At 38.3% G+C, this 12,970-nt stretch overlaps 1 protein-coding gene across 1 annotated transcript; it reads left to right on the top strand.

The window, feature by feature from the left end:
• The first annotated feature begins 334 nt into the window (after positions 1-334).
• On the top strand, positions 335-2,146 carry LOC142630673 (myb-related protein 306-like). Its single transcript, XM_075804702.1, has 3 exons — positions 335-599; positions 866-995; positions 1,219-2,146. The coding sequence occupies exons 1-3, from the start codon at positions 467-469 to the stop codon at positions 1,925-1,927; spliced, it is 972 nt and encodes a 323-aa protein (XP_075660817.1). The 5' UTR covers positions 335-466; the 3' UTR covers positions 1,928-2,146.
• The last annotated feature ends 10,824 nt before the right edge of the window (positions 2,147-12,970 follow it).

The raw sequence follows: 12,970 nt of genomic DNA, 5'->3' as shown, positions 1-12,970 counted from the left end.
TCGCTTCCCCACTTCATATTAATACATGTCCGATTAAGAAGAGAACAGTAAATTTGGGTTCTGTTTTTTTTTTTCGGTGCCAACACTGCATCGATATTCAATGCCACACGGTTTAGACAGAGAGAGAGAGAGTGAGTTTGTTCATAGCTGACTTTTTGCAAGCAATGAGTAAATGCTCTTTGCTGTCCATTTTGACTCCTTTGTTCCAAACCCTTTTACCGCTCTTTGTTGGTCAGCGTGTAATAAACAGTTTTTTTTGCCTCCTCTCTCTCTCTCTCTCTCTCTCTCTCTCTCTAGCTCTCTCTATATATATTCAGTATTAGGTATGCACTTTAGAAAGGCACTCTACCTTGGACTCCTGTCTATACATCTCTTATTAGAAAGAGAGGAGACCTAATAGAGATCACAAGGAAGACTATTTGTTGAGAAATCTTTGAAAAATTTTGAGTGAGGGAGAGAGAGAAAGATGGGAAGGCCACCTTGCTGTGACAAAGTTGGAGTGAAGAAAGGTCCGTGGACTCCAGAGGAAGACATCATATTGGTCTCTTACATTCAAGAACATGGTCCAGGGAATTGGAGATCAATTCCCACCAATACAGGTAAAATTAATTACTTTTTTTTTTCTCTATTTAAAGTTTCTTCTTCTGGGATAGTAAATTTTACCCGGTTTTCTATGCTTTTTGTTTGCTTTTGGGTTGGTTTGATCATTGAAGTCATGCAATTAATACCCGTGTACCATCCTTACTGTCCTCTTTTTTTTGCTTTTTTCTTGGTAGTAATATATTGAAGAGTTTTTAGTTTCTTTCTATGGTAGAATTGGTTTTACTTACTGGTTTGTATTCTTTACCACATGGGGGATTTTCAGGTTTGCTCAGATGCAGTAAGAGCTGCAGACTTAGATGGACTAATTATCTCAGGCCTGGTATTAAGCGTGGTAACTTCACTGATCATGAGGAGAAGATGATAATCCACCTCCAAGCGCTTTTGGGTAATAGGTAAAAAGTCTCTCTCTCTAGCCGAGGTGAAGTGGAAATTCATGGTTTCCAAATTTTTCGGTTATGATTTTCATTTGTTAGCTTTCCAAATCCCAACAGGAAGATTCCTTCATTATTTTAGATGTGCTTTTTGAAGTTGTTTGATTATTTTTGTGGGAGTGAAAGTGAGATATTTTATTTCCATATGTTGATGTGAATTTTTTTTATTTATAAATTATTGCAGATGGGCGGCCATAGCATCCTATCTTCCACAGCGAACAGACAATGATATAAAAAATTATTGGAACACCCATTTAAAAAAGAAACTCAGCAAGCTTAGTTCTGGTCCTGATGGCCAAAACCATGATGGGTTCTCATCCTCACAGCCAAAGGGTCAGTGGGAGAGAAGGCTCCAAACAGATATCCATATGGCTAAGCAAGCTCTATGTGAGGCTTTGTCCCTTGACAAACCAACCCAATTGCCTGATTCAAAGCCCTCTAATAATAGCTATCTCCCTTTTACCAAACCATATCAAGCATCATCCACATATGCATCAAGTGCTGACAACATAGCTCGATTGCTCGAGAACTGGAAGAAAAGTTCAACACCAAAATCAGCTCAGACAAACTCGGGAACCACTCAGAATTCCTCAAACAACAACCTTGGGGCAACTGGTTCCAGTTCTAGTGAAGGGGCACAGAGTGCCACAACACCAGATCGAGCTTTTGACTCACTGTTGAGCTTCAATTCTTCCACCTCTGAATCTGTGTCGGTGGATGAGACAGCGAATTTGACACCAGAAACCAGCCTCTTCCAAGATGAAAGCAAGTCAAATATGGAGACTCAAGTTCCTCTCCAATTGATAGAGAAGTGGCTGTTTGATGATGGCACAAATCAGGGGCAAGATGACCTTATTAACATGTCACTAGAGGACAATGCAGTGTTTTTCTAAAATGAAGTCCAGCTGCCTAGGTTTTTAGGGGTTTCCCCTTTGTTTTTGTGTTTTAGGTCTTTAAGCTTTTATATAACTTCTTTCTAGCCCAAGCAGAAAGATAACAATCCCTCACTGGAGGAAGAAAAACTGTAAATTAATAGGTACATCTTCTATATTATACGCTATGTACTGGAAAATAGCGATAAACTTCTTATCTTCTTAGAGCTAAGCTGATAACTGTACTTTGTGCTCCTCTTTTCTGGTATATCTAAATAATATTGAAAACTATTAGAGCATTAGAATTGGAAAATTGTATCGTAACTTATTCTATCTCAAAAAGTTACTTTATTAAATCTATTATACTATTATACAACACATTTAACCTCCTAATTTTTATTTTTCTATCTCAAAAAGTTACTTTATTAAATCTATTATACTATTATACAACACATTTAACCTCCTAATTTTTATTTTTTTATTCTACTTATTAAAATAATATATATTACCTACTAAACTAATATAATATATTCCAATACAACTCTTCTTCTCTCTTTTCTTTATCAATTAAAATATATTATAATTTATAAAATTGTGCTACATGGTCATGGTCATTTTACATTTAAGATGACACTGTAGAATAATTGAAATTTTTTTTTGCAATTTTGACATTTTAGAAGTTCGGTTGTCAATACTTTTTTATGACTCAATTGAACTTTTCTCTTACATTTCTCATTTGCAATTACCAATGAAAATGCTCTTAGGGTTTGATCTGAGAATATTGGGAATAATAGGATCCAAAACATTAGAATATATATTATTGCGGTTATTGTCTTATTGATTATGTAGTCATCATTTTCAAGTTGAACCATTACGTCCTTCGTGCCCCATGTGAATCAATCAAATTTAGAACGGGCCCCAGTTTGTTAATGCATATTAATGAATGAGGTTAACAAATCAGGCTTATCTAGAAGATTTTTTAAGATGCTGATGAAGGATAATTAGGGGTGTTTGTCGCGTATACTTAAAAATATGTGTTTTGTTGTTTGAAAACATACGTGAAAATATGTATGGGTGAAAAAATGTGTGGAAATACATGTAATGTTATTTAAAAACAGGTGTATTTTTTTTTTTAAAATTGTATACTAGGATTTCACACATTCAGTTTTTGCTTCCATCTTCCAGAATATTGCGCTGTCGGTGAAAGATTTTTCAAGGGGGTGTATTTTCCATTGTTATTGATTCCGTTCCGTTCCGGCCGGAACGGTCGGAATTTTTCGTTCCGGTATGCAAACTGGTACCAAGATACCCATCGTTCCATCTCGGGCCAGATTTCGGGCCATTCCGGTCCATTCCGGCCATTCCGGCCAATTCCGGCCGAGATGTGAATTCCAGCCGGTACATGATTTGGCCTATGGAAAAAAAAAAAAAAATTTATTTGATGGCTAATATTATGTTATAAATTTTGTTGGCTTATTAGTTATTAATTATTAATTATTATGGGCTTATGTAATGAGTAATGACTTGTTATAAATCTTCTTATTATTTGATGTTGTATTGAGGTTTAAGACATAAGAGTTAAGACTAAATGTTTTGTATTATTTGATATTTAGTTATTGTCTTCTAAATCTTCTTATTGTGTGATGTTAAATAGATATTGTATTGATGTTTAAGACTTAAGAGTTAAGACTAAATGATTTGTATTATTTGAAATTTAGTTATTTATTTATTAGAATTGACAATTTTATGTTTTACAAGAATATATATAATTTAATTTTTAGGAACCCGAAACACCTTAAAACGGTACGCCGAAATCAGCCGGTACCGAAATATTCCATTCCGCTGGACAAACCGAAACGGGGTCCGAAACGGTATTAATAACAATGGTATTTTCCTTTATCTTTATTAGTCACTATACATGATTTTACGAAGGAGTAATAAATCTCATGAGAGAAAATTAATAGAATTACATCAATGGGAAAAATTACGTGCTAGAATTGGGTCCCAATACTTATTAAAGGGTGTTTATTTATGAGCGTTTCTGGTGATGTTGTATGCACAAGGAGAGAGTTTAGTACACCTTGCAGAAATTGTCTCAAATTCCTATTCCTTAGAATGAAAGGTCTTTTTTTTGACGTCAAAGAAGGTGTTCTCTCCCCCCAACAAATGGTATTGGAGCCCATGGTTCAAGGGCAGATAGTTGTTAGTGGATTCCACCAAGTAGAAAGCAAAAGACTCCCACATTCACTCCACCTATGTTTGAGTAAAAGTTTTACTAGGTAAATTTTGTAGATTTTCATAATTGTGCAACAAAGCCTCTCCTGTTTGCCTCAGCCATGGTTGAGTAAGAGGCCCGCTATTGGTGATGGTAACATGACACTTGAATGCTAAAGAAAAAAGGTTTTTGTTCGAGGAGTGGGAGATTTTAAAATATTCATGTGTGAGTAATCTGGTTAGTTAAATAGTGAATTGCAAAAAACTTTTTATCATAAAGAAACACCTTCAAGTGATTTAAAACTATTATGTACTGAATGTCGTTGGTTTAAATCCTTTCATTCGTACTAATAAAATTTAAAATGCATTATTCATTATTATTATTATTATCATCATCATCATCATCATCAGCATCATCATCACCACCACCACCAAGGCTCATGTTATAGTCTAAAATAAGCATATGGAATAGATTTTAATAGATATTTATGTTGGGGTAATAAGACCTTGAGAATTTTTCTATTGAAATATGACATATGGGGGACACCACTTGACCTAAAAACTTAAGCTAATGGATTTGGATTCAATTATGTTATATTAACAATTTACTCTTGTTATTATTATTTAATGTGTGACTTTACTACTTACACACTACTCACACATAAATATCTCAACGAATCTCTTCATTCATGTGTGGGTATTCTACATAGTAACTTATGGTTAAACTTTGGTTTGTCTCCCCTTTAACAAAAGCCTTTTTTAAGAGAGTTATTCAAGAGTATTGGAGTTTGGGTTTTGTGAGGGTGGTCAAAATTTTTCCGCACCACTTGCATATAAGAATTTATTAAAGTTAGCTAGGTTAGAAAAGAGATGCACATGAAATTTTCGTTTGTGCCTTTTCACTGCATTGGACTATATGAATTGGGAAGGTGTTAAAGTTGTAGATCCACTCTCATCTAAACTATTTCCTTGAACAACCCTAAAATTATTGTATGTGTCAACATAGTTCGAAGAAAAAATATTAGTTTCAAACTCTATTTGCTACAAACCACTCTCAAATGAGCTAACCTCCACCTACTTGGTAGACTTGACAATATATTCATATTCATAACATCATGCCTATGAATTATCTTCTTTGACTAAGGACACCAAAGTCTATATCCTTTCACACTCGAATCAAAACCTAAGAAAATAGATTTCTTAGGTTTGGCCCAAGATCAAGGTCACTATGCTCTCAGAACTTCACCTTAACGGCTTGGCCCAAGATTTAAGGTATCAAATACTCAACAAAATCGATTAAAAGGAATGATAATTATAAGGACGCAATTTGGTTCCTAATCCCAAAAGGTGAAAGATCTAGGCCCAAAGAGCCCAATACAATGAATTTGTAGAAAGTGAGCTAAAAAAACTAGGTTTTAATGAGTTAGATAACAATTATAGTGGCTCCAGATGACAAGAAAACAAGAATAAACTGGTTCTACCCAAAGAAAATTATCCTCAGCACAATCCGAGGAGATCAGTTCTTGTATATATTTCTTTTGAATTTGGTTACAAGTCCTATTCTTGTTACTACAAAGTTTTTCTCTCAATTCTTAGATAGATTTTTTTTTTCTGTAAGGGGCTTCCTTCTCTATTATATACCCCTTTCTTCTTCATCCCCACCCTCTATGTGTAGGTCAAATTGTTGGCTTTTATCCATGTCCCATCAGCATATTCCTGAAGTCTTTGGGAGTAGCTATAAGGTTGTTTGCCACTGTTCAGGTATCACCTCCACATTAATGCGGCCAGAGGGTTAGCTGCAGAGTATTAAATGTGGTGAAAGCAGCTTTATCTTATATATTTCTTAACTTCCCTTTGTCTAATGCTCTCCTGATGTTTATCCTTATCAATAGAAGCCCCCAGAGTGTTGCCCTTGATGGTAGACCACACCTTCTGACCTCTGCTTTGATTAGCCGAGGTGTCATTTGTCCTCAGACCTCTTTCCTGAACCCTCATTACCAAACCCCTTTCTTCATTCACTAACGTGGACTTCGGTGATGATGTTTTATCCATCTTTGGACTACTAGGCGTCTTGGGACAAGACCCATGGCCCAACGCACACTATTGGGGGATTTTGATAGTTACCAGAATTATTCTATTCTTACCTTATGTCACTTCCGTCTGTACAGGTGCCTTTTCAACTGCCCAACGCATGCTCTTGACGATTTGGCATCCGGGACGCGCCTTCATTTAATTTTTGCGACTCCATGTTCCCCACATTCTACGATGCGATGAAGATCCAACGGCTGGGGATTTTATGGCAACGCGAACGAGAGTTTTCCCGCTTGCTTTTCTCTTTCATACATATATCACTCAAAAGCTTCATCTACCTCACTTTTTGCACTCTCAAAATTCAAAAGCTAGTCCGAGGAGCTTTTCTTCATTCTCGTAAGTAGTTCTTAGCCATTTCTTCCTTCTTTCTTCACTTCGGTCTCTCCCATCTTTCTTTTTATTTAGAGTCCACTCTTTCCTCGTCTACCTAATCCCTTCCTTACTCCTCTCAAATTGGTAGATTCGTCCACTTAGTAGACTCCCCCGAGGGTATAGAAAGAAGGAAGAAATGGCTAGGAACTACTTACGAGAATGAAGAAAAGCTCCTCGAACATCCATTAGGTATTGCAAACAGGGAGGGTGGCACACCGCGAGGCAAGAGGGAGTAGTAATCCCTATGATTGCCTTCATAGAAGGAGGGATAAGAATCCCTATGGGTAGAGTTACTAGAGATTATCTTGTAGATCATAGGCTTTCCCCCACCTAGTGTGCCCTCAATATGTTTGAAATCTTAGGTAGTGTAGATGCCCTCAATGAAGAGATGAGCGTGAACGTCACCCACCACGACGTAAATTGGATTTACAACCGTCACCACTTGACAGGACAGGGGTGCTACCCAAAAAACTAGGTACCTTGAGGTTAGGCTCATATCATGCCTCCCTGAATCCAATAAAGGCATGAACAAAGATTACTTGATTGTCTCTGGGGAGTGGCACGATGGCCTCCACTACCCAATAAGAGAAGGGACACCAAGTGGGGCTCTTAAGTCTAGGTTCTTTGTTCTAATGATAGTACCCCTCTTTCTCACCAGCATCCTCCATGCTCCCCCCATTTTTTTTCTTGTAATTTGGTTTCCTTCTTATTTGTGCCGCTTTTCTAACAAGGTTTTTCTGTTTTTGATGGTTTTGTGGACAAGCATTCAGCTATCCCGAACTTAAACCTCGTCAACCAACCAGATTTGAACATAGTACTTAAGTCCGAGGTCTTTGTCCATAGTGACGGACAGTTAAGGGCGGCCCACCTAAACCTAGGCTACACCCCGATCTCGTCTAGCTTCCAAGCACCTAAATGCATAATCAAGGCGAGGGATCCACGTTTGCATCAAATCAATGTCACAATTACTGGCTTCCTTATCTCTGACCCCATCCCAAAAGGTGTGCAACAGATAGAATTGCCATTCCAACGCACAGCCGAGGAAGTAGCCATACCCTCTCAACCAGCCATCAATAATGAGGAAGAAATAGTTGAAATTTTTGAATCCAAAGACAATTTTGAATTCTTCAGCCATCTCCAGTTCCCAAAAGCCCCTGCCCAGGACTTCCCGCCCAAGTGAGCCACACCCAGGAAGCTCCTTCTATTCCAGATGCCGTGGTGATACAGCATAAGACGAGGACGAGTCTCCACGAGCTAATGGAATCCCATGCCGAAGGCAACGTGCTCAAGAAGGAAGTTCAGCCCAAACCCCCTACCTTTCCCTCTACCCAGACCTCCCAACCTGACCTTGCTGACAAAAAGTAGAAGCGAGACCAAAAGGGAAAGGAGGTGATGGATGAGAGAAAGAAATCTTCATCCAAGGAAGCCGAGGCTCATAGGAGGGGCAAACATGCCCAGGTCACGCAAACCAAATCCTCTTGTGAGGGAGCTATTACAACAAGGAAGGGTGACCACTAGATTGATGTCCCAGCCTAGTCACTCTTTATAGTGTTGGATAGTGTTGGATGGAGCTCGTCTCCCCATTAATGCCTCCATTAGAGATTTCTAGTAGGGCAGGGCTGGATACGTTGCCAACGCTGTGGAGTAGGCTCTTCTGTTTCCCACTGACATGACTGATCTTAGGTCAATAAGAAAGCATGAATTGTTCCTCAACTTGAAGAGGGATCTTGCATTGGTAAGTCCTTTACTCAGTTTTAAAAAAAAAAACTATTATACTTCTTTCCTTGGCAGGCTATTCAAGCCACACACAGAGCCGAGGAGATAGTTAACTTCTCTCATAGGCAGATGAAGGAAAAGGAATCGAGGCGCATTGCGGTTGCGGTCGCTTTCAACATGGCGGAAAAGAGAATTCAGGATCTGACCACCAAGCTAAATGACTCTGATAGAGATAAGAAAAGCGCCAAGGCTGGCCTCGAAGGAGCTGAGAGGTAGGTGGAGAGCCAGCGTAAGTAGCTTTGCTAGGCCGAGGTCCAACTGTCTACGACCAAATGGCAAATGGCAAATCTGAAGAAAAAGCTTAAAGAGGCCGAGAAAGCCAAGGACCAAGCCGAGCAGGATGGCTACGATGTGGGGGTAGTAGAGACCGAAGAGGCGCTAAGGTCTGAGGTATCGACGGTGTGTAGGGCATATTGCCTCCAAGTGTGGAACGAGACCCTCAACCAAGCTGGGGTTAAGTCCTCCTCTACCTTCAAGAGAGCAAAGAATGTCTACTATCCCCCAGCATTTCAAGTGCCTATCCTTCTAAGCTCTTCAGGCACCCAGACTGCCACTATCCCCAATAAGGCAGATGAAGACAAGGGTAGCCCGACCAAGATCCTTCCTTCCTCTTCTAGTCCTCCCAAGGAAGCAGAACAAGTCAAGGCCACAGAAAGAGAAAAAGATACATCCAAGGGAGTGGTTCTTGAAACCACTAAGCCTCTAGTTGTGCCCAAGGACCCTTCTAAAGGCAGAGAATCTTCTAAGAAATTAGAGATTGTTCTTGCTACCCTTCCCTTGTCTGCCAATGAGGACCCCAAAGGCAAAGGCTCGGCTTCCACTGCTACTGAAACTGCCAAATCCACCAAGGCCACAGGGAAGGAGAACCCTCCCTTGAAGATTAACTAAGGCCTAGGCTAGAATCTGGTGGGTTTTGTTGTTTTTCTTCTTTTTCTTCTTCTTTTTCTTTTTCTTTTTTTTTTTTTTTTTTTAACTGTAGCTCAAATCTTCACCTCTTGTAATCATTTTTCCTTTTTCAAGGTTTAATCTAATGGCAGTTATAAAGTTTTTATTATACATGTTTTGTACAAGTTCTGACATATCCTATGCTTTGCTTTACACTTAACTGGTATAAGGATGAGGGATAATAATATCTGAATTAACACGTGCCTATATATTTAGCTTTGATAATCATTTGCGTAAGTGACAACATCATTGCCCTACTTCGCATAATTAATCACAGAATAAGTGAAGTTTTCCAAGTTTACATTTTTCAACAAGAAGTGACTTTAACTTAGAAAGCATACCTTTCACACTTAGTCAATATACAAACGAAATATAACTTAATTTAGTTATCTGTATGAGTGATAATGCAGTTGCCACATCCCATACAATCAACAACAGATCTGGTAGAACCTTCCAAGTTTATAATTCTCAACAAAATATATCATTAACTTCAAAAACATACCTTAAGCATAATTAACTTAAGGGACCCTGCATATCACTGGACTTTTTACTGATCCCAGAGAATGGTGGAGTATCCATCCATTCATGGTTTCACATAATCTTCCCCTTTGCAATAGCAGATGATAATTAGCTTATGAACTGATTTAGGACATATTTGCAAATGCTTTAAGCGATGCACAAGTGTTTATCTTCTCTTAAATTACCACAATGAGGATCTTGGTCATACATCATAGCTAGACTGGTTACTAATTTTGCCAAGGCATATGATTCAAGGAACCTGACATGGCCGAGGTTCCGTTTAGCATTTAGTTAAATGTCTGGTAGTGCTAATTTACCCAAGGTAGGTGATATGAAGAACCGGGCATAACCAATATTCTGTTTAATACTTAGCAAGATAACAAGAGGTATTAATTTACTCAAGGTATGTGGTTCGAGAAGTCAGGCATGTCCAAGGTTTTGTTTAATACCTAGACAACTAACAAGAAGTATTAATTTACCCAAGGTATGTGATCTAAGGAACCAGGCATAACTAATGTTTTGTTTAATACTTAGACAAATAATAAGAAGTATTAATTTACCCAAGGTATGTGGTCCGATGAATCAGGCATAATCAATGTTCTGTTTAATACTTAGACAAATAATAAGAAGTATTAAATTACCCAAGGTATGTGGCATGACCAAGATTCTGTTTAATACTCAAAGCAGATAATCAACGCAACAAATAATGTAATAAGTAAAAATATGGCAGAAATGCCTTTCATTAATAGTAATACCTTCGTAGGTTATTTACATTCCAGGGGCTTGGTACAACATTTTTATCTAGATCTTCTAAGAAATACGCACCTATACCAGCCACCGTGATACGATATGGTCCTTCCCAATTGGGCCCTAACTTTCCCCTTGCTGGGGTCTTCGCAATACCTAAAAACTTCCGCAATACCAAGTCTTTAGGAGCTAATGGTCTTAACTTCACATTTAAGTCATACCCCTACTTAAGCTTTTGTTGATAATACGCCAACTGAACCAAGGCATTTTCTCTTTGCTCCTCAATCAAATCCAAGTTCTTCTCTAATAACTCATCATTGCTGTCCTGAGTATACAAGCTTGTCCTCAGCGTCGGGAATCCATCCTCCTAAGGAATTACAGCCTCGACCCCATAAGTCAATGAAAATGGGGTTTCCTTAGTGGACCTATAAGGGGTAGTCCGATACGTCCAAAGAACATGTGACAACTCTTCCACCCATTTGCCCTTGGCATCGTCCAACCTCTTTTTGAGCCCATTTACTATGACTTTATTCATAGCCTCGACCTGTCCATTTCTTTGGGGATAAGCTGGAGTTGAATATATGTTCTCAATACCCATTTCACAACAAATATCTCTTGAAAGCATTGCTATCAAACTGAAATCCATTGTCCGAGATGAGGATGTGAGGAATCCCAATATTTTCCCACAGACGGTGCTAATTGTAAGGACACAGTTTGGTTCTTATGCCCAAAAGGTGAAAGGATATAGGCCCAAAGAGCCCAATATAATGAATTTGTAGGGAGTAGACTAGAAAACTAAGCTTTAATGAGTTAGATAACAATTATAATGGCTCCAAATGACAAGAAAACAAGAATAAATTGGTTCTACCCAAAGAAAATAATGCTCGGCACAATCCAAGGAGATCAGTTCTTGTATATATTTCTTTTGAATTTGGTTACAAGTCCAATTCTTGTTACTACAGTGTTTTTCTCTCAATTCTCAAATAGATTTTTCCTGTAAGAGGCTTCCTTCTCTATTATATACCCCTTTCTTCTTTATCTCCATCCTCCACATATAGATCAAGTTGTTGGCTCTTATCTTTATCCCATCAGCACCTTCCTGAAATTTTTGGGAGTAGTTGTAAGGCTATTTGCCACTGTTTAGGTATCACCTCTACATTAATGCAGCCAGTAGGTTAGCTACAGAGCATTTAATGCGGTGGTAGCGACTTTCTCTTAAATATTTCTTAACTTCCCTTTGTCTCTTGCTCTCCTGATGTTTATCCTTATCAATAAAAGCCCCCAGAGTGTTGCCCTTGATGACAGACCACACCTTTTGACCTCTGCTTTGATTAGCCGAGGTGTCATTTGTCCTCGAACCTCCTTCCTAAACCCTCATGACCAAACCCCTTTCTTCATTCACTAATGTGGACTTCTATGATGACGTTTATCCATCTTCGGACTACTAGGCGTCCTCGGACAAGGCCCATGGCCCAACGCACACTATTGCGCTTGTCATCCCTACAATAATCATTTGATTTTGCTAGTAGGAATCCATGTTTGGATTATGGTTTGAAGGGGCCGTGGCTAAAATTCTCATGGCAACTTATCATTTTTATTCTACAAACTTTAAACTTTGGTCCTACTTGAGGAATATAGTTATTTACACAATCATTTCTTTTCTTTTCCTTTCCCATAATTTTTGGTCACCAAACAAACTAAGGAGTGGGGGAAAAAGGTGGTTGGGGTTAATGTTCAACAGTTAAGCAAATGGGTATTCGAAAAATTGCAGGAAAAGAGTGAAATAGACAAGATGGAGATAGTTCTAAGGAAAAAAAAGAAGGAAACAATGAAAAGAGCACAAGAGAAAAAGGATGAGGAAGAAGAAAATGAAATCCCACCAACAAATATCATGATTATGGTGCAAAACTTCTTATTGTTCTTATAGAAAAGTAAGGAAGACTTGATTTTATGAGTTGGGAATGGGAGGGGCTGAAGAGAAGAATCAATGAGAGAGAGAATGAGACAAACGGAGAGAGTGAAAAAATTTGCGTTTGAGTGGTTTTTGTTTATAAGCATTGAATTGTCTATATGCCATGTGTCAGTCATCCTATTTAAAATGGGAGATAACTAGAGGCTACTGAACAGGAGGGGAGCAGAACCCGTTTAAGATAACATACACCTTACCTTTTACAGCAAAGTATTGTTCATTCTTTCAACCAGTACGTTCTATTGTGGGGTACTTTTAATAGTGAAATGACAAACAATACCCTCATCTTGGCTAACTTTAAAAAATGAATAAGACTTGTACTCATTCCATTATTAGATCTAAGCCATTTTATGCTACAATCTATTTGAAGTTCAATAAATTTGTTCCACTTCAAGGAACTTGTCCTTGTTCCTCACAATGTAAACTCAAAC

The sequence above is a fragment of the Castanea sativa genome, chromosome 4, assembly GCF_040712315.1.
Source record: "Castanea sativa cultivar Marrone di Chiusa Pesio chromosome 4, ASM4071231v1".
Lineage (NCBI taxonomy): Eukaryota > Viridiplantae > Streptophyta > Magnoliopsida > Fagales > Fagaceae > Castanea > Castanea sativa.
Note: the sequence above shows the minus strand (reverse complement) of the source record. Positions and strands in the feature narration are given on the sequence as shown.

Bases quoted from the DNA above. Each gene is read 5' to 3' on its own strand.
- LOC142630673 (XM_075804702.1), top strand. From the start codon at position 467: ATGGGAAGGCCACCTTGCTGTGACAAAGTTGGAGTGAAGAAAGGTCCG. The intron at 600-865 runs GTAAAATTAATT...GGGGATTTTCAG, and splicing joins ATCAATTCCCACCAATACAG to GTTTGCTCAGATGCAGTAAG. The intron at 996-1,218 runs GTAAAAAGTCTC...AAATTATTGCAG, and splicing joins CAAGCGCTTTTGGGTAATAG to ATGGGCGGCCATAGCATCCT.